At 42.9% G+C, this 25,789-nt stretch overlaps 1 protein-coding gene across 1 annotated transcript in view; it reads right to left on the reverse strand.

Annotated features, from left to right (window-relative positions):
* LOC146174360 (lipase member M-like) overlaps positions 1-25,789 on the reverse strand; it is a 37,275-nt gene that overhangs the window by 5,208 nt on the left and 6,278 nt on the right. The window contains exons 3-8 of the mRNA XM_084584545.1: positions 23,421-23,535; positions 21,194-21,344; positions 17,980-18,072; positions 6,532-6,684; positions 3,520-3,591; positions 906-974 (exon numbers count right to left, since the gene is read on the reverse strand). Of these exons, the coding sequence (XP_084440671.1) occupies positions 906-974; positions 3,520-3,591; positions 6,532-6,684; positions 17,980-18,072; positions 21,194-21,344; positions 23,421-23,535 (653 nt within the window). The remainder of the gene's footprint in view (positions 1-905; positions 975-3,519; positions 3,592-6,531; positions 6,685-17,979; positions 18,073-21,193; positions 21,345-23,420; positions 23,536-25,789) is intronic.

Below are 25,789 nucleotides of genomic sequence, written 5' to 3' on the forward strand. Positions count from 1 at the left end.
GTTTTTGATGGAGAATGAAATTTCCGTCAGAAAAGAAACAGCCCAGGCCCTACTCCAATCAAGCATTTAGCGGCAAAATGAGCCTGGCTTTACTTATGTTGAGAAGATGAAGCCTCTCCTCCGCCGTTCCGACAACGGCATGACTGAGGAGAGTAAGTCTGGGTATGGACGCCGATTCGCCATCGCGGACTAAAGTGGAATGGGGTTAAGTCGATACTTCGGGCCATACAAAATTCTTTGCCTCCTGGGACAACTGTGCTATGAAGTTATTTCCGATGGTACGACAGCATGACAGCGGCTGAGCGCGCACAGAAATCGAACCTGTTTTATATCTGAAGCCGTATAACACGCGTTAAGGAATCCGTAATGTTTAGATTTTTTAATGCTTCTGTTTACCTGCATTCTTTATTTTCGAGCATAGAGGCGATGTTTTTTAAGGGGGGGGGGGGGGGAGGGGGTTATTGTCGGAAACAATTCAAATCTCAATTTGTTTTTTAACAGCCGCTGGCAAGCGGCCTTATGATTGTGATTGTAGCGCACGGATCGATTATGTAATCTTTAACTAGCACGAATGTCGCTCTCACCACCACCGATTTCTTCGTTCTTTGGCGGCCGCAGTAAGCGCAAGAAAAACTTTATTGAGAAATCCGAGTCTCTACAATTGTTGCCAACGGCATTGTCACCACTACATGACAATATGTAAAAAGCAATGCTTAAGTTGACCAATTCAAGCAAAGGACAGGCATTTCGCCCTGTTTAGCAAGATAGCAGGATAAGATAATCCTTGAAGTGAAACGTAGACAAAACTTTCTCAAGATTCTGTGTTATTGGACGAAACATTTATATTACATCGCATTATTTGTAAAACTACAGAGACATCAATATATATGTAAAAATGGTCTTACCTGTCCGTAACGTTTTTGGTTTTCTTCTGTTCCGTAATCATACATGTTAAAGTTCTTGCTTCTGTACACCTGAAAAAATATATTGTTGATATTATGCAATCTGTAGAATATAAATTGCTGGGAACCTGATGTCGTGTGACCAAAACGCCTTCTAAAACAAGCAGTTTAATATCATTTTACTTTTCATGCCTACAGATAGCCGTATTCAATTCTTCTTGACTTTTATCTAGACATAAAGGAAGTAAAGTAATATGTTACCAGACACTTCTAGTAATAAACTGGTGCTTTAAAGGCGATATGATTGCCAAAAACTGAATCGTATGAGCTGATATTGAACAGCTCACAAAATATTTGGGTACAAAAAGTTTTCATTGATATAAACATAGCACAAGTCTATTCTCGCAACGGGGGGCTCAAATATAGATTGTGGTGTCCTCTGCCAGCATATCAGGAAGGTAGAAAGCATGGTCAATAAAACGTAATAGGTAGTGAATGCATAACCAGCCAGTGTCTACTCCTCAAAGCAAAAACATTTTTGTGAACGAAAATTACATCCAAGCACAAAAATAGATACTTTGGAACCACAGAAAGCTCGCCTAAGAACACGTACATAAGTTTATGCGGGCGCCTAACAGCTCGAAAAGCGGAAGGCGCGAATGTGATCAACATTGCCACTGAGAATGATCTAGCGAAAATGTTTTAGCTGGCTTCGATTGAATATGTTCGCGTCTGAAACTTCGACTTTGCAATAATAGTACAACTGCGAACAAGACAAAATCAGATCTTTGCTTAGGGGGATTGAGGGCGGAAATCACAGTTTTTACAAAGAAAAACGTGTTTCAAAAATTTTATTGTATGGTGTTGTGCAAGTTTTAAAGAAACTCCTGATCAAGTTTGGTTGAAAGAGGATTCATTGTTGCTGTGGCTATAGGAAGAAGGAAAAGAAAATGTACGGTCCTGCTACTGGCTCTGTAACTGAGCCACCTCCCCTGCCTGTTGTTGTGGCTGTAGGAAGAAGGAAAACAAAATGCACGGGCCAGCTACTGGCTCTGTAGCTGAGCCACCTCCCTTGCCTGTGGTTGTGGCTGTAGGAAGAAGGAAAAGAACATGCACGGGCCTGCTACTGGCTCTGTAGTTGAGCCACCTCCGCTGCCTCGTGTGGACAGAAGAGAAAATAGAGAAGAAAGAAAATGAAGAAAGAGAGAGAAAGACGTGCGCCGCAGCAGCCGTCATCCGACTGAAGCGGTGGCGGGTGCAATTACGGCCTACAACAGATAAACATTCGGTAGCAGGCTGGCCCCCGTAGGAAGCGACAGTGATCTATCTATCCCAGCACCATTAGGGCCAGGATCAGCCACCCCTCCCACCTCCGCTGTCTTGTGTGGAAAGAAGAGAAATAGACAAGAATGAAAAAGAAGAGGGAGAAAAAGACGCTCGCCGCAACAGCCGTCATCCACCACCGAAGCGGTGGTGCGTGCAATGACGGCCCCCAACAGATAAAAATTCGGTGGCAGGCTAGGCTCCGCCACAAGCGGCGGTGCATCCCAGAACCATTAGAGCCAGGAGCAGCCACTATTCGTCCTCTCCCGAGGATTCATTCTGCTAGATTCTCAGGTGGTCGAAATTACAGCGCAGCCCTCCACTACGGCTCCCCTTTCTCTCTTTCCACTTTCACTCCCCCATTCCTCCCTTTCCCTTACGGCACATTTCAGGTGTCCACAGAGCAAGTGTGACAGATACTGTGCCTTTCCCTTCCTGTGAACCATTATTATTATTATTATTATTATTATTATTATTATTATTATTATTATTATTATTATTATTATTATTATTATTATTATTATTTATTATTATTATTATTATTATATGAGCTGCATTCACCTCCGAACGCACGTGTGAACGCTAAATTTAAGGCGCAGCCGCATTCCTGCAAGTTCACATCCCGCAGTCGAGAAGCGATGAGATTCAGTGGAAGAGTAGCCAAGAATGAGCATCGTGCCAAAATGCGAATATTCGCGCGTTCGACCTAAGGATTTGTGTGTGTATTTGTAGAAAAACGCCTTCAATATTGTATCTTTTGCCTGTAGTTTATGGAAGACAAAGTTATGCTTCCGGTAACAAAATTATAATGACTGCCTCATTTCGCAAACTTATTAGTGTAGCCTAGCCGCGCAGGCTGGAGCAATGAATTGGTTTGGCCTCGTCTCGTTTTGGTATGGTTCCCATAAATTCCAAGTCCTCCAGCTAAGAGGCCGTGGCTTGGGATACCACTGACAGCATTTGGTAATTTTGTTTTCTACTTTCTGATCAAAATATTATTCACGCGGTCTTTATGTTAGCTGAAGTTATTTACCATACAAAACCAAATTCCATTATTTTCTCTCTGAATAATTTACTTTTACGCTCATCCACGGCAACAAAAATCCTCTTTTGTTTTCGCACAGTGGCTGTTGGTTCAGCTTTTGACTTTCCCATAGTTTACATATATAAAATGCTTTCTAAGCACTTGGGTTATAATCACGATTTTTTTAAATGTAACCATCAGTAGTTATGCTTGTACACGAGATCAACATATAGTTTGACGTTAGAAAAAGCCCCTTTAGAATTTACGAACCTGCACATAGTGGTGGAGATTTTGATATGAGGTTCCGATGGGATAGTGCGCCAGAATAACCGGTAGTCTCGTCTGAAAAAGAAAAATTAGGTTTAGAGATTTTAGACTATTCTTCATACGGCTGAAAATAGCAATTCAAAATCTGAACTCTAGGGTAAAGACGGTTAAGCACCTAATCTGCGCAATTTTCAGCAAACAGTATCTTATATGCACCGAGTAGTACACAGCACGCATCTTCGATCATCGGTAGTAAAAAGTGCCGTCGACATGGTTCTCTAATTCTTTAAAAAGATATTGCTATTTCAAATGGCAAAGTGCTTCGCTTGGTTCTGCAAATTACATGCTTTTCTCTAAATTTACTTTACAAATTCAATTCAGGAATGTACTTTTTGACCACTCGTTTGAAGGGCTGGATCGCGTTACAAAATCTGCATCTCGCTGAATTTTTTGGACTGCTACTAATTGCAGAGCTTTTACTTTCGGTCATATGTATTCTCAAATTGTCTGACGATTTGAACAAAGCTCAAGGATGAACACAGATGAAAGTAATTTACTCGATCATATAGGACATTTCTAGAAGAATAAAAGATTTGAAATAAAAGTGGCTTGAGTCGCACATCACCGCACGTCGTATCCGCCCACCATGTTTTGGGTGGAATTTTGAAGTTTAAGGATTATAATGGCTTAAACTGAAGCCAAGGGAGCCATATATAATATATTCTATATAACGCTTCTGGTCCGCTACCGTCAGTTGCTCACCTCCCTAATTCGAGCACGGCCATCTACACCAGGAATAAATCACCGGAAAAGGAAAAGAAAAAAGAAAAAGTAAGCGCAGTTTAACATCATTTCATATTGCGCACTGCATGTTCCGTGCGGCGTGCTGCGTGCTGGAGTAAAATACAGCTCTTAAGTGTGATTAATAACTAATTTCACAGCAATTAATAAAAGGCATCAAGGATAACAAGAATTAAATGAGCTAGTTGGCGGTCTAGCTGGTTCTATCATGGTGATAGAACAGCGCTAGAGACGGCGCACCAGGAAGCAATGAGAGACACACACGGGCGCTAACTATTACCTGAATTTTTGTTTGAAAAACACGCATATACGCATAAGAAAAAAAAACGGATTGTGCATAAAAAGCAGTGACATGCAGTCACTGGAAGTCAGAAGATAGTCAAGTGTGAGAGTACAACATGTGTCATTGAGTGATGCTGCGGTGAAAAGGGGTGAGAGGGTGTAAAGCTTCCTCGAACGAACACCAGATATACATTAATGGATTGTGAAGTTGAAACCCAAAAGGGGTAAACGCTGTATTTCCTGTTTTTTTTAATTGACGGTCAGCACCCATGTGCGTCCTTCCTTTCGTTGTGTCCCGTCCCTTGCGCTTTTTCATCACCACGGCAATAAAAATCGTACTTCCGCATTCGAGAAGTACTAATTAGAGAGTCGTTATAAAAACAGTACCTAGCAGACTCAGAAAGATGTCCTTTCGTAGCTATATTCCTCCTCCTCCAACTAGATTATCTTTTCTTAAAGGCAGGTACTCAAGATATACTGCATATTTTCGGCGGTAAATACCCATTATTGAGATAAAATCATTGTGAATGACTGTAGTTATTGATTTTGTTTGAAACAAGAATATAGATCTAACGCGGTTATGCGGAAGGGCCGTTAAGAACTATCCAAAGGCAGTTATTTGCCGGAACAGAACGCAACGACACGCCGTCAGCCTTGTGCATTCCGCGTATTGCGTGCAGCTGCCGTCGCATGTTAGCTTCAAGTGTATTGGTGAGCATGATAAGATTTCTGTCCGTGCAATTCATAAATATGCTTTCGGTGATTTTAGCACTACTGCTCTAATCCTCCCATGCATCACATTCAAGGTCATCTGGCAAGCCGACTTGGCCTTTGAACCAGAGGACCACATGCATTAGTCAAGCGACGCGCTGAACGTCCACTGCTTGCCTCACAGTCGTGAGGAAGAGGAGGAAGAAGACATGTGACAGTCCTGCGGCACGCCGCGTGTAAGCCACTCCCCTCGCCATTTTATGGACTGAAGAGAATGCTTACTTTCTCCTGGCAGCTTCAACTGCAGCTGCCTGATGTATGATAAAAACGGCGCCTGATCATATGATAATGTCATTTGACGTGAGTATGACACCTGCGCTACATAGATGCGGTGGAAAGAAACCATGTGTCGGGTCGCAACCATCCACAGTACATCGCATACACCCCACTACCACCGATGATCCCTATGATAGAGAGCGGCAGGAAGCTGATTTCACGAGTAAGGCAACAAGGCAGCGGGCTTAAGTCGCTACTGAAACTCTAAAAATTTGATGTCTTTCATTCGTTGCTGGTGCTCCTGGGCAAAGTGTTGCCTTGTTGCGCATTAAAATTTATTGGCCCAGCTAAACCATGATTAATCGCGTCAGACTTGCTACCACTCGACGCACTAGGTTCAGACCGGTTGAACCCCTGTGGTTTATATTTTGTTCGGATCTCCTAAGTAGATAGATACCGCAAAATGAGTGTAGATTTCAAACACTGCCTTTTTTCGTCAATATTTCGATACAATTCCGGCTAATTTTATTGATCTGATCACTATACGATGTAGGCTATTCACCGCGTCAGTGATTGAAGTATGCAATTTTGGGCTTGTATGAAAAGTTTATTCTATGCAAAATAAAACACTGCAGAGAGTTTACGGCAGAAAAAGCTGTCAAGGCTTGAAGCATATGTAGGAGGTTGGGAAAAGCGGGAGTACAGTACTGCCTTATTACATTTGCGCGCTGTGGTACAAAACAGACTTAGCTCATGGAAACACCTGCTCGCTCTGCCCGTGCTTACGCTGCTCCTCTTACATAGCGCGGCCATACAGTGCCACAGTTGTGACTGCCACTATTGAACGACGTAGGCGCAGGTGGCAATTGTGACCCAGTACAATTGCCTAGCGCTGTGTACTCTGTTATTTAGCCCAGTTTAGAATTCGTGCGATGGACATCTTACCTCGTTCAGCTGCTGAGGGCTGGCGAAAAGCGTGACCGCTATAGCCAAAGTACAAGGCGTTCCTTTAAAGATCGTGCACGCAAGCTGGGCGACCTTCCTCAGAAAACTGGGAAGGTATAGGTATCCACTGTCGCCGCTGGGATCCAGAAGAAGCTGTAAAGCAGCACGTTGAAGCATTGTATGGCACATATTCTGCTGTGGAACATCCGTTTCTATTCTGTTATGGCTATATAAAAATTTATTATCACTCAAAAATGACGCCAGCATTAAGAAAACTGGCGATATTATTTATTGAATCTACACAGGTACCGTTTTTGCACCGTTCAGTCTTCGGCACTAGGGCAAAAAGGAAAAAATTGATCTAGCTCAATGAAGCATGACTATCTCCGGCGCAGCCCCACATTGAAATGAGGTGGCGCAAACACAGATAGAAATCCATATATAGTTCGCTACGCCTGGCACATCGCTGCGACACGTGGCTAGGATCAGGCGCTAGGGCCTCCTGAAAGAGCGGCCACGCGCTGGCATATTCAGTCTATATGTTGACAAAGTTGTGTATGCGGCGCAGCAAATATGAATTAAGGAAACTGAGCGCTGGCCAAGAACAAAAGCAAAGAGAAGGAAAATAACAGCACGATTATTATGCTTGATGCCGAATGCACAGCAGGATTTAAAATTTTTTACTACTTTGAACATTTTACTCTTAAGAAGTGGACTTCACTGACGCAAAAGTATTTTTCGCATATTGAAGTATGCGGAGGTGAGTTGTCAGTAACGCTTGTTACGGTTGGTGTTCTGGAGGATGAGATTATGGAGGCGCAAATGAGGTATGGTTGAGAGTGTGTGTGTGTCGCGTTTTGAATATCGCATCGTTCCGTCACTGCGTGTGCTTCAGCGCCGGTACTTCAATTGCTCTCGAAATGGAGACGTACATTTGTCGCGCAAAATGAAACAACACGAAGTGCTGTGTAAAGCTACGCGGCATATACATAGATGTATTGGTAATGGGAAAGCAGTATGACCCTCACTAACGACCACACTAACCGGTGGCGTGCTTCTCAGAAAAACAAAGAAATTCATCAATTAAACTATATTTACCTAGACATTATTTCGTTTCAATAAGTTTCTTCGGCGAGCCTTCAGTCCACCTTATGACACTACTTATTCTTTATCATTCTTCCGCATTAAAAGCACCTAAGCAGTCCTAAGTTCACTGTGTTCTAATTCTTGGCCAATAGATTATTAGCATTCTTTTCAACTTGTAAAGCTGAATTACTGATCGTTTGTAGAGCAATAGGGCTACCACAATCATTAGTATTGTTTACATTAAGTAGAGACAGTGCAACCATTAGGCCGCCGTGCGTCATTATATTGGATACAGGGCTTTACTAGAAACGAGCAAGTAGCGGTTCGCCTGAAGGCTAGTGCAGCTGAAAGGAGAAAGAATTAGCAAATTCGCAGAGATAAACTTGTCGCAATAGCTCATCAGTCCCTGTGAGCCCAGTAGCATTTTCTGCTGAAAAGATGGGGAGCGGTAGGATGCTCAAGCCCGGTCGGTTTACACATGTCTACATCTGCGCCTCTATCACTGTTCTTTACCTATCAGATTATCTTTATTCGTTGCTCAGTTCAGATGCCTTACGAGAAATGAGAACGTTATGACACATTCCATTTATTTTCAATGCAATATATAGCCGGAAACACAACGGGTGTTTTTGTTTTCTGTCCCGCTGTTCTTACTTTAGAAATGAGGCAGCGCACTCAACAAAGCCGCCAGCCCCTGCAGTGCAACGTGAGAAGTTGTGTTCAACCAACCAATCACACAGTCAACTAAAGGAATGTTTCAGAGCAAGCGAAGTTCGTACATTTCTGATATGAAGAGTTTCTACGCATCCGTAGAAGATGCAGCGAACTGGGGGATGCTGCGAAACCTTTGGCATCTCGCCGCTCTGGCTTATTTACCTATTTGCGCCAATTCAAATACACACTGACGCCAGCGGTGTATAGTAAATGGTGTCATTGTCAGGCAACGCAAATAAACCTGGTTTCCGCTAGTATATCGTCACATGCGGCAGTCGCACACTGACGAAAGTTGTCTATTTATTCTATTACGGTAAGGAAGCGTCTGGGTCTGGACATTATTTCGCCAAATGGAAAACTTGGTCCCAGCGTGTACGACCGACAATTCTATATAGTGACTGACCATAATGCTCTGCGTTTGATATACAGTTTTTCAAAAGCAAATCAGGCGTCTCGTTCGCTATGCTCTCCGCCTTTGGATGTATGACATTCGTGTCGTTTATTGCTCAATCCTTAACTATATCGACACGACGTTCTTTCGCACACGCCAGTGTGCTGCGCGTCATCTCCTCCTCATATCTCTGCATATGATAAATCTTCCTTTGACACTGCCGACATGGCCGCCGAGCAGCGGGGCGTCATTTGGTAACCACCCTTATTGATATCCTTTCCAATCCCACATCTGCTCATCCACCCCGAGGAATTTTCCATCAAGACCGCCGCTATTCCATTTGGAAGGCATTCTCTATACTCGGAATTGCCGGTTGCACTGACGCAAATGCGCACAGCTCATCCCTCGCCACCTGTGCACCGACATCTGCGTCCTTATCCTTGCTGAACCTCACTATGCCCAAGGAGGTGTGTTGAAAACCTACACGCGCTCGCGGCTACGGTTCTACTGGTTTATCACTTTGTTTGCCATTTTGTGTATTCCTTCGGCACTTACCAACGACGAAAAACTCCTCTTCACAAATCACCTGCTTCGTTGCATTCTTTTCCCTATCCTGTAACCATTCATTAGCCACGTTGGAATAGATATCTATAATCCCTTTTCTTCTCAGGGTAAAAAGAGCTCTATTATTACCGCAGTAATTCATCTCGCACTTTACACTGGAACATCCGCACTACTGTCTGCCTCGGAATGCGCCGTTTACATTTCTTGTCAAGCACTTCATTCTTCGCATCATCAGTAACTTCTAAGCGACCATGGAAGCATTTTCCTGTCGTGCACTCTCGAGATCCTCGAGAAGGAATTACGTATTCTCGACCGCACGACTACACCTTACAACCGTGAGATGAAAGGTTTGATAGGGCGTTTTAAGCGGACCCTCCGTAAAATACTAGCAGTGTACTAACGCTGGTCGTTCGAGTTGCGACCATGTTCTTTGCTTCGTCTCCTCAACGTATAAAGCCGCGACGCAAACCATCACAAGGCTCTCGCCCTATATTCTTTACTGCCCCGAACCAACCTGCACAATAGATACCCGTGGTCGCTTCCGCCCCGATACTTCTGAATCGGCTCCGTCACACGCCCAAGAGAATGCTGTTAACTCATCTGCTCGCTGACAAAGCAAACCTAGAGGCAAAAAGCACTACCGTAACAACGGCGAGTACGTGTTTACCATATTTGACCGAATCTCTGCTGTGTATATGGATACCCGCCACAAACCACTGGCTTCCAACGAAGCTGCTTGCCCAGTGTGCGAGTGTTTTGCAATTGGAAGTTGATGAAGATGGCGATGCTTATTGATCAGCGCGAAACTGTGTTGCCGTTTTTACACCAAATCAAACTTTATGAGAACGACAATGTTCACTGTAAAGTGTGATAGTGGTTTTCAACTGGAACTTGTAGATGGCGACGATAAACACAGAATGCCTTCAAGTCTGCAAAAGCTAATAGGCCCGTGGCCGACTTGTGCACTGCAGAAGCGTGAACTTGTGTTGTTCATATTATTCCTCGAGCTCAGTGTTATCCTTGCAAACAATTTAGTACATGTGGCCTAGTCATCGCTAGTGCTCCTACACGTTGTGAGTGAATGTATGCATGTTCTGTTTTTTTGCGTTTGCTGTGTTTGCGCAATAAAGCCTAATGATGGTTTCTGTTTTTTTTTTTTGTTCGTGAGTACTGCAACAGCTTTGTTATTTACTTGCTGTGTATTACACAAAGAAGCTCATTTTTGTTCGTATATCCCTCTTTATTCATATCTGTTCTTTATATTGTATTGTGTATTGCTGTGTACAAAGTTACACACATTTAGAGTTTATATTATCTATCATTGTTATTTCTCCTAACTCCTATTCCTTGATTTATAGGCTGTGTATTATTTGTATTTGTGTAATTCTACGTAGTAGTGTGGATATTATATTATGTTGAGCTCCATATCACCGGATCCGGTGGTTCCTATAAATTCGTGAAAAGGTGTAGCTGGAAATATAAATAAAAAGACGGTGATGTTTATTGACAGCGCAAGAGAGTGTAGCACTTTTACTTCGAAGCGTGACCGGCGGCAGAGATAACATAATGTTGTTGTTTCTGGTACAATGTTCGCTACACGTAGCGACAGTTCATGTAAAACGTGCACCGTTAGTCGACCATTAGGGTGGTGCCTATAGGAGAAGTAGAACTAATGTTTTAGAACAACACGCGTCTAGTGAGATCTGAACCCTCGAACTCCGAATATTGCGTCCAGTACTCAATTAACTGAGCTACAGAAACGATTTTCCAACCTTCTAATTTCTTTGGTACCAGTATTGTCTTTAACGTAGCCTTGAGAGTGTTCACCAGCGTGAACATCTACCATAGCGGCGGAAGTCAGACGCCCTGTGCTACCGTCATTGTTACTTACTACTTGATGAGAGGGAGTCAGCAAGCTGTGCAAGAATACCCTTTCGCTCCCTATGGCTTCAAGCCTTTAAGAACCAATACCCTCACCAGCTATTAAGCAGAACTTTGAAGGGAAATGAGTGGCTCGTTATGATATAGGCACGACGGAAGCGAACAGTCGGCGAGGCCATGGAAACCGTAATGAGTAATTCTGAATTAAAGTTTTGCTGTTGTCTTAGTAATACTTGCTGGCATTGTATTCACGTATTTGTATTGATGCACTATTAAAAAAAAATTGTATTTCGTAGCTCACCAGGTCTTACACCTGTATTGAAGACTTTCAGAGATCAACTCCATAGTTCTGGATGCCTAGCAAAGGAAGCATGAAGGCGTTGAAGAAAAGAAAAGTTCAAGCACTGTGGAGGAAGACGACCATATCAGTCGTAGCGCAGGAGTAGTGGAAACAATTGCAAGAACGTCATGAAGACAGCTTAAACGAGCCCGCCCGGCTTTTTTCATCGCGTCATTGTCACAGGGCATCATCCCATTAATCCCTAATTGCAATGGGTGACGACACATCAGGGCCCAGTCGCGGACGGGGAATACCGAGAAAGTGCGCAACGAAGGAAGAGGCTAGATCGGCCAGAATGGCTTAGTTCAGTTCAGTTCAGTCGTTCAGTCGTGGCCGACTCTTCGTGACCCTATGTACCATATCACGCCACGCTTTCCGGTCTCTCACTATATTCCTAACATCAAATAACTTCATCTGCAGCGCATCGAGGATGCCATCTAACCATCACGTTCGCTGCCTACCCCTTCTCCGGCGACCCTCAACCTTTCCCAACATCAAATCTTTCTCCGGCAACTGCTCTCTTCTCATCAGATGACCATAGTAGCTGACCTTTAAATTTAGAATTTGGCCCTCCAGTGAGCAGTCAGGATTTATGGTCGACAATACCGACTAATTTGATCTTCTGGCAGTCCAAGGACCTCTCAAGAGTCTCCGCCAGCACCACAATTCAAGCGCGTCAATTCTTCGGCGGTCAGCCTTTTTCACAGTCCAACTCTCGCATCCATACATCACAACTGGAAATACCATAGCACGGGTTATACGGATCTTGGTTGGCAGACTAATGTCTCTGCTCTTTACTAGGCGGTCAAGGCTAACCATTGCTCTCTTTCCCAGAAGCAGGCGTCTCCTAATTTCATGGCTGCAGTCTCCTTCCGAGGTAATCTTGGCGCCCAAGAACAGAAAATCTGTCACAGCTTCCACTTCTTGTCCATTGATGCTCCAGGACTTGATAGGGCAAGACGCTATGATCTTCGTCTTTTTAATGTTCAGTTTAAGCCCAAACTTCTCACTCTCCTCTTGTACGCTCATCAGAAGCATCTTGAGTTCCACTTCACTTTCTGTCATTAACGTGGTATCATCCGCATATCTAAGGTTGTTGATACGTTTTCCAGCAATCTTCACTCCCGCTGAAGACTCGTCCATACCGGCCTTCCTCATGATGCATTCAGAATATAAGTTAAATAGACAGGGCGACAGTATGCAGCCTTGTCTCACTCCTTTCTCACTCAGAAATCAATCAGTAAGACCATGCCCAGTTCTTATTGCGGCCTCTTGCCCTTTATACAGGTTCCTGAGGAGACAGATGAGGTGAATTGGAACTCCCATCTCTTGGAGAGCTTGCCACAATCTGCTGTGATCTACGCAGTCAAACGCTTTCGCATAATCAATAAAGCAGAAGTAAATGAGTTTCTGGAACTCTCTTGCTTTTTCCATGATCCAGCGAAGGTTGGCAATCTGGTCTCTAATGCATCTGCCCTTGCGAAACCCAGCTTGCATGTCCGGAAGCTCCCGATCCACATACTGCTGCAGCCTACCTTGGAGGATTTTCAACATCACCTTGCCGGCATGCGAAATAAGCGCGATCGTGCGGTAAGTGGAACAATCTTTGGTACTGCCTTACTTTGGAATGGGGATGTAAACTGACCTCCTCCTATCCTGTGGGCACTGCAGGGTTGTCCAAATTTGCTTACATAATGTATACAGAACGTTAACAGCGTCATGGTTCAGGTTTTGAAGCAACACAGCTGGAATGCCATCGATTCCGTTAGCTTTGTTCTCAGCAAAACTAGCTAAGGCCCATTCAACTTCACTCTTCAGGATGCCCGGCTCGAAATCAGTATTCACAACCGTCTTATGTTGGGTTTGCACATCCGGGTTCTTCTTGTACAGTTCTTCTGTGTATTCTTGCCACCTCTTCTTTATCTCTTAGGCTTCAGTGAGGTCCCTGCCTCGTTTTTCCTTTATCACGCCCAGCTTAGCACAGAAGCTTGCTTTGATATCTTTTATTTTCTTATACAGAGCTCTTGTGTTCCTCAATTGGCTGTTGTCCTCAACTGCTTGGCACTGTATGTTCAGTAAGGCATTCTAACCTCTCCTTGCTATTTTCTGAAAATCCGCATTGAGAACCTTGTATCTTTCTCTTTCCCCATAACCTTTGCCATCCTCTTTCCTCAGCTATTTGCAAAGCCTCTTCAGATAACCAGTTTGCTTTCTTAGATTTCTTCTGCTTTGGAACTATTTTAGTAGCAACTTCTTGTATTATATCACGAACACCAGTCCACGTCTCTTCAGGATTTCTGTCTTCTAGATCTGATCTTTGAAATCGATTCCTCACTTCCACAGCCTATTCTGATAGAACTTTATCCAGATCATACCTGAAAGGCCTTCTAGTTTTTTGTGTTTTCTTCAATCAAAGGTGAAATTTGGCAACAAGAAGCTGATGATCGGTGCCACAATGGGCCCCAGACCTCCTTTTACTGCTTGTATAGCGCTTCTCCATCTCTGCCGGCAAACAATATAATGAATCTGATTCCTGTACTGACCGTCCGGTGAACTCCATGGTTACAGGCGCCTCTAGTGCTGTTGAGAATGAGTATTCGCTGTGGTCAGGTTGTTGTCTTGACAAAACTCTACTAACCTCTGCCCAGCTTCATTTGGTTCACCGAGACCGAACTTGCAAGTAATTCCGGATGTTTCTTCACTCCCCACCTTAGCATTCCAGTCTCGTATGAGAAAAAGGATGTCTGATGATGGATTGCAGTCTAAAAGGCATTGCAGGTCAGCATAAAATCTCTCAACGTCAGCTGCTGTAGCAGTAGTGGATAGTGCATAGACTTGGATAACTTATGTTGAAAGAGTGACCTTGGATTCGAAGGGAAATCATTCGGTAGGTTTTTGGGCTACTGTCATAATTAACCGGTATCGGGAAGTGTACGTAGAGGATATATGCTGTTTAGATTGAAGTATTTATACATAGCGTTTAGGAGCATGGAGTTTGTTCAAGTGATCTAGAAAGTTTCCGAAACGCGGTCTCAAGGCGAAGATACCGATTTGTAAAGCCCCTCGAAAGCAGTGTTAATCAGCATATATATATTTATTTACTCATACCAGACACGTCCAGTGGGGCAATATATATAAGGGGCACATTATTAAAAAAAAACGATTTGAGATTTCTAGTACAGGCATTTAATCCGTAAACACCAGAACAAAAAGTCAGTAAACACCTTAAAATTAAGGAAAGTAGGAAGCAGCCAAATTCACCAACTGCGGCGGCGAACAACTGGAGGACGCTGGGAAGAAATAAAGGTAAGCACTAGGTATGAAGCGTCCTTCAGACGGCGCGAAGTGCTTTGAAACTCCTCTATGATGCCCAGTACACGTCTCTGATTATTTTGTGTCTATTCCGAATTAGTGACAGCTAAAATATATATGCAAGGCAAACATTCAGTGTTGGGAAAGAAATAGGGAGGCATTAAAGCCTAGCTTAGGAGTATCACATGGCAGCCTTTCTTGTTTCCGAGGGGGTGGTGTGCCGTGATTACGACTCGAAGTGGCTAATGGGGATTCCAGCGGTGCAACAAATACTCTTCAATACAATATTGCTTTTCTCTTACTTAATTTCTTCCTGCACCAGTCGGGTATTTAATCTGAGCGCCGACAGCTAAGTGTAAATTGAAGGCGACCGCGGGAGTTGTCACGTAAAAACTGCAGTGGTTCTCTGGTCGCCGCAAGTTTACTCATTCAAAAACGCGGGTAGTGCCTCCGTTTGAAGAACTCGATGTTGTTTTGCTTCCCGTGCTTACTGCACCATATTTTAGTACTACCACTAATCGCACCTAACCCCTCAGGTAATTATGATGCGCCAGCATCAACGTATTATTTGTGTTCCTTGGAAAAGGGATTGGAAGGCCACTGTAAAATTCGCAGTGTTCATAATTAATTTATAACCTCCTCCGAGCTGTTTGTGCGTTTTTTCTCTGAAGGAATCAGAACTTTATTACATTAAAAAAATGGTCAACAGGCGCGAATATATACCAATGCTTGACGAGAAGGTATGAAGACAATGGCTGACCTATTGTGCCATCCCGCGTAGCATCAAAATAGACACCACTCTCAATATCGCTGCTACAATCATGGTTATATACTTTCATCATCACGACCGAATTTTCAGCCATAAGAAATCGCTCCATTGCTCACTCATAACTTTAACAACTCTCGCAAACGAATAATAAAAATTTCAAGAGGGAAACATTGGTGTAAGCGTATCAAGCATCCTACATGTCGTTCTTGTTGTATAGTTACTTCTTCAAAGAGAATGGTATAGTAAATATGTTTTACTATTTGTTATTTATTCAAGTAAAGAAACATTGGGGGGGGGGGGGGTCTAGATGGCACATTAACAATCTTTTTTTTTTTTTGCTCAATGATAAAACACAAGTGGGATATATTTTGCTTTCTTGCACACTCAAGCAGAAGTTCCATTTTATGTGTAATGCAATGTGGATTTGCATTTAGCCCAAAAATCCTATCTTGCTTCGTGCGTGCGGCGTACGCTGTCCTCTAGATATCGGCTGAGCTTGTAAAGAATGTCGCAATCGAAGACCGCGGAGAATGCAAATTCGCCAAGTGCACTAAGAGAAGGTGGGAGAAGCTAAAGTAATATATTGCATTATGCTAAGAGCGAGCGGCTTCTGCATTGGCTTTCATAAACAAGCAAGGTAAAAATACATGAAGCAACCTGTCTTTTCTTCGCTTGCTAGGTATGTACAACAAAGGAGACAGTTTCATTGTATTGCGCGATAAGGTATACAACTTGTTTGGTCGCAAAAACGCAGTCGTTATCGTGGCCGTGGCCCCGAATTAAGCGCAATTTTTTTTTTTCAAAATAAACGCATGTGATTTCTAATTATTATTTGAACCGCATAGTTTTTGTTGAACGTTTGGTGTTAGGCTATAAAATTTCGATTCCCATTTGCTATTATTGTCGCATTAAAGCTGGTAGCTACTTTGCGATAGAGACTCGAACCAACGACATGTGTACCTCCAATTATATGGCACTCATTGTAAGTGGAGGTATGCACCAAGAAAAGAAACTTATATTCCGCCTTCCTTTCCCAAGATGAATGTTGGTGACGGCCTCCGGGCCTACAGGGCCTAGAACCTCGGTGCCTTCGCCATTTTCGGCAGAGGCTCCTTTGGTATCTGTTGTACATGCCTTTATTTCAGCACCGCTTCGGTGTCGTACGACAGTTGTTGCGGCGGCGCGCTTTTTTTTATTTCTTCCCTTAACACTCTCAATTCTCTCCTCTCTGCACGAATCAGCGGTGGTGGCAAAATATGGCGCCAATTGGCAGGCCGGTGCAGTTCCCTTTCTTCCTTCCTACAGTAACAACAACAACAACAACAACAACAACCTTTCCCAAAAAGAAAACCAACTAAAGACGCTTAGCACTTTGCCAGTCTCTGTGCCACTCTCTCAATGCCGATAATTTGCGTAATGAGAAGGAGGTGCTGAAGGCACTGTGGCACCAACTCATAAGGCGAAGCTTAAGTGCCCACCCCCCGAAGCTTAAGCGTGCATTTTTAAGCGTCACTAAAAATTTTTTTTAAATCAAATTCACATTGTCAATTCATTACATGAATAGATTGCAGTGTTGAAAATGTCAATATTTATAATAGGATTTTATTATTTAGGACGCAGCAGCGTACCAATGCAGGATTTAAAGCAAATATTTGATCTGTATGATTTAGAAGCAAGAAGTTTATCATGACGGTAGGGTATTCATTTCACCCTTATTGAGCATATGTTGCACAGCAGCGTTTCGTATACTAAACCCACTTCAGCAAACAATCAAAGCGATGCGCTGGATATGCCTGAGAGCCTTGTAAATTTTTTGATAAATAAAAAACGTATTTGAAGAAAATCGTATTCTGGAGTCTGGAGATAAATAAAGTATTCTCATTAATAAGAAAGCCGACTGCAGACGCTCTTGACATGAAGAATCTGACATTGACAGATCGCTCATGCATAAAGCATACGTTTCGGTTCTGTTAGTTAGCTGGTAAATAGTATATACCTTTTACAATGTGAAGAGGACTTGACTGTAAATGTTTATTTGCCGTAATTCAAGGATATGATGGGTAAAATAATATTGACAAGCCTAGAATGTAGAAACATGCACAACAAAATTAAAGTGCAGTCCAGAAGGTCCGCTTTTGAAATATACAGCGTGCCGTGAAGCCTGTCACTGGGGAAACAACAATGGCAGCACACTCGACTATGAAAGAGAACTAAACAAGTCACGAGACAACGTTCCGACAAGGGGACTTGTCTTCTGCCATTGTCCAGACGTTATTTCTGTTTGCAAACTGACGTTCCTCCAAAACCCTTCTTCAGTTCCTTTTCATACTCTGTAGACATTTTCTCGTTGAATAGAGTAACACAAGAAGCCCAAAAAAAGCTTTTACTTACAAATAATGGGTCAGAGATGGCAATAATTTCCGGGAAAGGGAACCTGACGTGACTGATGTTTGCCACAGGGCCATATCCAATCACTACACTGACCTGAAAGAAATAGCATTCGTCGGGATCTTGTTTAGAGTATATTACACTTTCGTACAAAGACTGACGCCTCCAATGAGCTAGCTATGACACCATGTATTTTGTCGACAAAGCTCCCCACTGAAGGCTCACTGATTCAGCGGCGAACGGTGACAAATGCCTACATTTATCAAGACACAATGAAAAGAGCTCTGTTTAGCTTATGCGGCTTCCTATCATGAAATGAGGTGACCTCGATGGTTCGCCCAGGGAGCGTTCACAGCAGCAAAGTAACTTACAACCGCCCTTAGCGGATCCTTTCGGTCAGGAGCCAAATTGAAGTTTTAAAAGCTGTTTGTATGCGCCTAATGTCGAAAGGATTCATCTCATGTTTAGAATATATTGATCCCACTATAAAAAAATGATCAAGTCTACATATTCATAAATGCGTACTGTCCGGTATCCGGATACGAGTTACTGCGTGGTCCAGCGTTTTGCAGATGTAGTCTCAATGTTCGGGTTGCTCGGCAGGAAATTATCGGTGTGGCTACGCGCTTTGTTTACAGGCCAGGAGCTTTTCAGAATAGCACGCCAAGTTAACTGTGCCGAGGTGAACTCGTCAAAATGAATGATTCTGCATTGAAGCAATCGTTTCCTGCCTTGACGCGTGGTAAGTAAGCATGAAGGTAACACTCTGCCTACATAAAGAAAATGACGCGTAAAGGAGGCTTCTCTAGCGCTCCTGTCTAAGGGGTAGTAAAACATTGTCAGAGATGACCCACTCTAAAAGCGACATCGATATTATAAGGTGCGCACTAAACTGTGATCTTAAATATGCTACTTAATGATGCATACGCAGAAGGTATTTTAGTCAGGAAAATAGTGGTTGTGCCCATAGTTTCATTGTTATTCGTCCTCAATAAATTTTCTTTGCACACATCTCCCAATGTGAAGTTCGCCAAATGATACTTGCTAAACGCGATAGCAGGCTTATAAAGGGTTGCGGCCCTTAAATAGAAATTCAAAATTTTATTTCCTTTCCAGCAAAACGCAACGCAGCCCTCTCATTCCCGACGTAGTATTGGAAAGCTAAAGAACCGGCGGAAAGATGTAAAAATGAGCGATATCAAGACAAATATAGCTGGTTCCCTCCGCTCAAGTATCTCGATGCATAAATACATTGCGGATACATCTTGTTCCAAACGACGACCAATGCAAACATTATCCATGATCGCGTGAACGACATTGCACGCATGTCATGAAGCCTGGCGCAAGCAACAATAAACAACTCCTCCCTTCTTGTCATGCCGCTTGCCTCCTTCCTTAAACGCTTCATATATTGGTGGTGTAGCGACCTCTGTACAAAGGGTCTATCCAGTACAAGCCCTACTGCAACCACATCTACCCATAACGTTACAGAGAATCTCACAAAGCCTAGAGGTGCATTTGAAATCGCATTTGGTTGTCGCAAGGTGGTGCACGTTGTGAATAAATCACGATTTATAAGTATACCGTGGAATCAATGGGAAGGCGCTTAGAGTGTATAAAGAGGCATTTCAAATTCATCCAAAGGTGACTAATGATATTTCTCACCCAATTGCCAGTCTCAAACACTTGAAAGGCATACAGAGACATATTCCAAACCAGAATAAAATTTCGACGGTGCACCAATAGCGCCTTGTATGGTAACGGATGTGCACTAAACAAAAAGCCGCGAGCGTTTATATTTCTGTATGAATCGGCATATTATGTTTTGTACCAAAATGAAATCACAATCTCTTCCGTAATCCTAATAATCCTTGTGTGCTGACGGAAGATTTTCTAGACATATATGACATCAATATCCATCTGATTTATGCAAGTGGCCTTGTTTCCGTATTCCTAAAAACAAGAAAATATTAGAGCAGACAAGCCGAATGCCACTGATAACACATCAAGAAAGAGATATCGGCGAACACTCCTCAAACTAGCTTTTGCACACAAGTCCAGTAACAAGCATGGGTTAAGTGCTGAAAACACATCAAGGACACACAAAGACGCCTGGTGTTGACAGTATTGAGATTGCCAAATATATTAAAAATTAGCGTTTTTAATGCTTGTTAATTTCCAGTTGCTGACTGGTGAAGTTTGAAAATAGTGACCTTGTGGGATTCTTTACTGAGCACAGACATCGCACACTAGACGGCACCTAGCATTTAGGTGGGAAGCATTGACCGGTTGCCGAGGCCATAATCTGATCCCGAGTACTTGAGTTTAGCAGCCCCACTCAATAAAAAACGAACTAGAGAGTAGATATGTTTTTAAATTTTGTGAAAGGTAGCGCACATCCAAAACGAGCACTAAACGCTTGCGAAACATTTTTTATAGCACGTCGTAACAAAGAGAAATTCTGAGCGGGAGTGGGGTAGAAACGAAAATCATCTTGAGGCATAGAAAGCCACAAAGATAAAAAGTTACAGATGCTCATGTGTTCTTGTAAATTGATCAAGAAACACGCGGCCAACAGAATTAATTTCCATTCGTGATTTCTTTTTTTCCTATTACCAACCCTATTACCCTATTTCCCTATTTATTGGACGAATTAAATCGCTTTACGTGGGCCAGCTTTTGAGGCTCTTTACTCTTTGCATTCGCTGTATATACAATTCATATCCAATATGGCAGCTACTACGTTTTCGAGACGAATCATAAAATGCATATTTAGTGGAAAATGTACATTTAGCTATTTCATGCCCAAGTCGGAAATACAAGTGACGCACATGATTCGCTGACATGCACTCTGTTTCATCTTCGCTCTCTCTCCACCACGCTGCTCACTCGAGGGCATTGCGAGGCAGGTATTAACTTATTCGCCAATATATTTACATTCAACCTTTGCTTGACGCGGCGCTTCTGCACGGATTGCTGCAGCCACCATTAACTTCATTTGGCAGCCATGCATACATAATCATCAGCGTTCTCATCTCACGGCCCTATATTGTTGATAGGAACTAATGCATGCGTCATTGCTTAAATACTGTGGACAGTAACGCCGGCTTTCGTTTCAAGTATGGAAAGAGTTTCTGTCAGCTGAAAGACCCATGAAGACAATGATGGTCCTGTTTCCTTAGGGCGCTTCCATTCTCCGGATACATAAAGTATTCACCTTGTCGTTGTACTCGGGCCTCGTGGAGAGGAGAATAAGAGTAGACGTGAATCCCTGAGAGTAGCCGAGCAGAGGAAGCTTCGATACTCCGGTGGTGTTGAGGACGAGATCCATAGCCGCCGCTACATCAAACCGGCCGATCTCATCAAAACTGCAGGAGAATAACATCACGATGGATGCCACCAATGAAAGTTATATGTAAATCCTTGGCTAGTGCCGAAAGGCGAATATTACTGGATGTATATCAAAGCATAATACCTGTTTTGCAGAGCCTGGTAGTGTTTAGGTTTTTCGCAGACGCTCACTTGATTAGCTACCAATATGGAGGGGCGAAATATGAGCTTCACATAAAGCAACCTGGCTTCCGCGATCGATTCCAGCCGTTGTAAGTTGTGCTTCCTCTGTGAGCATTGTAGCTTGATTGGCATAAATTAAAGCGTAAGCGTACACATTTAACTATCCTCTGTTCTACAATTTTCCTCCAAACTCAATGTTTTAAGGTAGTGCGAGTAATCTATAGTAATTTTTTTATGTTGTGCAAGAATGATAAGTTCCGCTTAAAGCTGTCACTGGGATGATTACATTACACGACAAGTAGCTTAGTAGTAACGTATACACACTGTGTTTTAGATAATATTTCTCAAATGTACTGGACAACTGGTGTAAATTCAGGTGATCATAGGGCACTTTAATGTCACGCTCGTTAGGTCTTGTTTAGTTGCTAGGGTTTAACGTCTCAAAGAATCTACGTCAATGAGGGGCATTGTAGTGGAGGGTTCCGCAAATATCGCGCACATATTGGTAATTGGTGCGCCATGACACCTGCAGTACACGAATTCTTTGCTCGTTATGCCTGTCCAAATGCGGCCGTCATGGCCAGGATTCGATCTAGTCTCCTTGGATTCTGCGCTCGAGTGCCCTTGACACTGACCCGCCTCGGTGGAGTCAGGTTTAATGCAAAATTATATTTTACCTCAATACTGTGATAATTCTGCTGACAGCTATTTTATGTGTAATAAGAGCCGCGGCATTCACTACCGATACTGTTGTAACTAACGGGGAAAATAGTTTTCATCTTCGCGTCACTCAAATGCATAAAAAAGGTGATTTCCCCGCGGCTGTTTATATTACAGAATACAAAAGGCCGGAAAAGTACCAATAACACGTGGCACTGGCATATGAATCGCAGCGACATCATCGATCACGGGCTTCATTTTGTTGTTTCGACTTCTCTTCCGTGTTTCAGCTGTCTAGCACAGCTGTCTGCACGAGTTATTGAAATTTGTCGCCGGATTGATGTTGCATTAGATCACGTTCTTTCCGCAGATGAGAACGTGCAAGGAGCTAATAATTATATAGGGATAGGAACGATCCTTCATATATTGTTCAGTGCATGGTCCACTGTCTCATCTCACCACATTGTTGTGTTTTTTTTTTTTGTCATCTAATGAAGAGGGAAGAAATCGCATGGAGAGATATTTTGAAAACGAATTAGCCAGAACCCTGATCACGAGAAGATGAGCAAATGAGAGCTAAGAGCTTCTACGAAATTTTATTGAAGTAAAGGAGCATCTGAACAGAGAGCAATGCTGGATTGATGTTAGCAGGATCATTCCCGTTTCTCACATATCGGAATATATTCTTATTCTTCGGCAAAACAAAACATCTTTCAATGATCGCTAGCGTTTGTGTTGGTTTAAAATAGTCATATGCATTTGCTCCTAGACCTAAAACAAAGATATGGACGCATAACAAAAATAACAGTTCCCCATCTCAGTACACAAGCTGTTTTTCCATAATCAGCAACGTAAATTTATTTTAATCTGGTGTTCAATGCGCCCCAAGAATGCAATACGCTTCCATGCTATTATAGTACTACACGTCAATTTAGCATAAAAAGTAGTCATGTGCTATTTTCGAAACACACCCTGTAGCGTTGTGAAAATCGATTAATAGGATCGACCAAGAAGGAAGATCACAGTACTCTTATGCAGGCGAGATGTGATATATTCTTCCGCAAACATTTATTTTTTTATCCCTCATGTTAGTAAAAACGACAACCTTCCTGTTCGCATCACCCAAAATGTGCACTCTAAAAGCTCCAGCTTTATACTAAAGTAGGCATAACCCCAATTTTGAAACAGAGAAATCTACCTGCATTCCTATTATTTCTATTTGACTTCATGCGGTGATTCAAAGCTTAAGCATTTCACAAGAGACCACACACCTCCACTGCCAGTATCTGGGGTCATCCTGCTTTAGTTTGACGTTATGAGAGCGGTATGCGATCTCCCTCGTGTTCATGGCCCACACATCGTAGCCAGCGTCAGCCAGCAGGAATCCTGTAACAAAAGGACACACACCGACATATACTCTTGTTTATGTGCGGAAACTGACCCTTATGTGTGGAAACTGACCCTGGTAACGTTTAACGCTAGAGCCCTAGGTGGTAAAGCTAGTTTATCAGTGCTGTTAGAGGAACTAGAGGGTATGAAATGGGATGCCTTAGTGCTTAGTGAGGTTAGGAGGCCGAATGAGGCATATACTGTACTGAAGGATGGGCATGTAATGTGTTATCGAGGTTTACCGGAGAGGCGAGAACTATGAGTAGGTTTCCTTGTCAATAAGTATATAGCGGGTAATATAGATGAATTATATATTAATAATAATAGTGGTTGCAGGCATCGTAATTAGGCTCAATAAGCGGTATAAACTGAAGGTTGTACAGGCCTATGCACCCACATATAGTTGTGATGACCAGGCAGTTGAAAGCTTCTACGAAGATGTAGAATCGCCAATGCGAAAGTTAAAGAGGCAGTACTAATGGGCGACTCCAATGACAAGGCAGGGGAAAAGCAGGCAGGGGACCAGGCAGTGGGCGACTATGGCATTGGCTCTAGGAATAGCCGGAGGGAGTTACTAGTTGAGTTTGCAGAGCGCAAGACCTTAAGAATCATGAATACCTTCTTCACCAAACGGAAGAATCGGAAAAGGACATGGAAAAGTCCCAACTGGGAGACTAAAAATGAAATTAACTTCAAAATATGTTCAACCCCCGCCATTATGTAAGATGTAGAGGTAAGAGGGAAAGTGCGATGCCGTGAACACAGGATGGTGAGGTCCCGAATTAGCCTAAATCTGAAGAAGGAACGCAACAGATTGAAAGAAGCCGATCAACGAATTAGCGGTGAGGGGGAGGGCAGAAGAGTTCACGATCTCGCTACAGAACAGATATTCAGCTCTAACCGAAGATGGCGACATTACCCTAGAAGCAATGAACAATAATTTCAGACATATCGCTACTGAGTGCGCGGTACAAGTAGGCGGTAGGATAGTTAGGGAGGATACGGGTAAGCTATCTAAGGAGACGAAAGATTTGATTAAGAAACGCAAGAGTATGAAAGCTTCCAATCCAACAGACCAGATCGAATTGGCTGAGATATCAAAGCTAGTCAATACGCGCAAGGTAGCCGATATAAGGAACTATAGAAACTTGAGCATGCTGTAAATAATGAGGGAAACCTTAACGCGGTAGAGAAGAAATTTTGCAGAAGCAACAACCAGATGTATGCGATAAGGGACAAGGCGGGCAACGTCATCACGAATATGGACGAGATAGTCAAAGTAGCCGAGGAGTTCTATACAGATCTCTACAGAAGCCAGGACCGTAATGAGATTGGCCGTGGGTCAAAACAGGCATTTCACCAGTGACGAAGGACGAGATCAAGAAAGCATTAGAAACTATGAAAACTGAGACATCCGCTGGAGAGGATCAGATAACTACAGATTTGTTAAACGACGAGGGGGATATCGTGCTAGAAAAACTGGCCACCTTTGTATACGTTGTAAAACAAGACAAGACTGGTACATGCGCGAACTTTCAACTGTTTATTACATGTACTTCTTTCCTTATCTACACACATACAAAGAAAGCATGTACAAACACGTCAAGTACAAGTTTATACGTACAATTCATCAAACCGCAACCCATGCATCACCGTTTTCCATCACACTGCCTGTTAACAACTCGATCTCTCTGCGCGTCAGCGCTATCGACGGATCGCTTACGCATTCTCTGGAACTGGCCTGTGCCATTTCATATGTTTCAAAGATTGTTCTTTCGCGACAGTCTGTGAAGTGTCCGATTATAGTAGTTTCTTCGAATCTTGGGATGAATTTTTTACGGCTATTAACGTGCTTGGCTAGGTTGCTTGGGTCGTTATTTTTGCCACAATTCCTTCGTTGTTCACCCAATCTTATGGAACCCAGCGCTGACGCACAGAGAGATCGAGTTGTTAACAGGCAGCGTGATGGAAAATGGTGATGCATGGATTACGGTTTGATCAATTGCACTTATGAACTTGTATCTGACATGTATTTGCACGTTTTCTTTGTATATGTGTATATAAGGAGAGAAGCACATGTAATAAACAGTTGAAAGTTCGCGCATGTACCAGTCTTGTCTGGTTTTAGTGAATCGTCTAGGGTCAAAGTTTAGCGCGCCTACCTATGAAGAAATACCAATAAGCCGCCATTACAGCATTGGTCCATAATCTCGTTTTCTTTAAGCCAGTAGTTAGGTTACTTTAAAGTACT

This window comes from Amblyomma maculatum, chromosome 11 (assembly GCF_055883805.1).
Source record: "Amblyomma maculatum isolate TAMU_Amacu chromosome 11, ASM5588380v1, whole genome shotgun sequence".
Taxonomy (NCBI): domain Eukaryota; kingdom Metazoa; phylum Arthropoda; class Arachnida; order Ixodida; family Ixodidae; genus Amblyomma; species Amblyomma maculatum.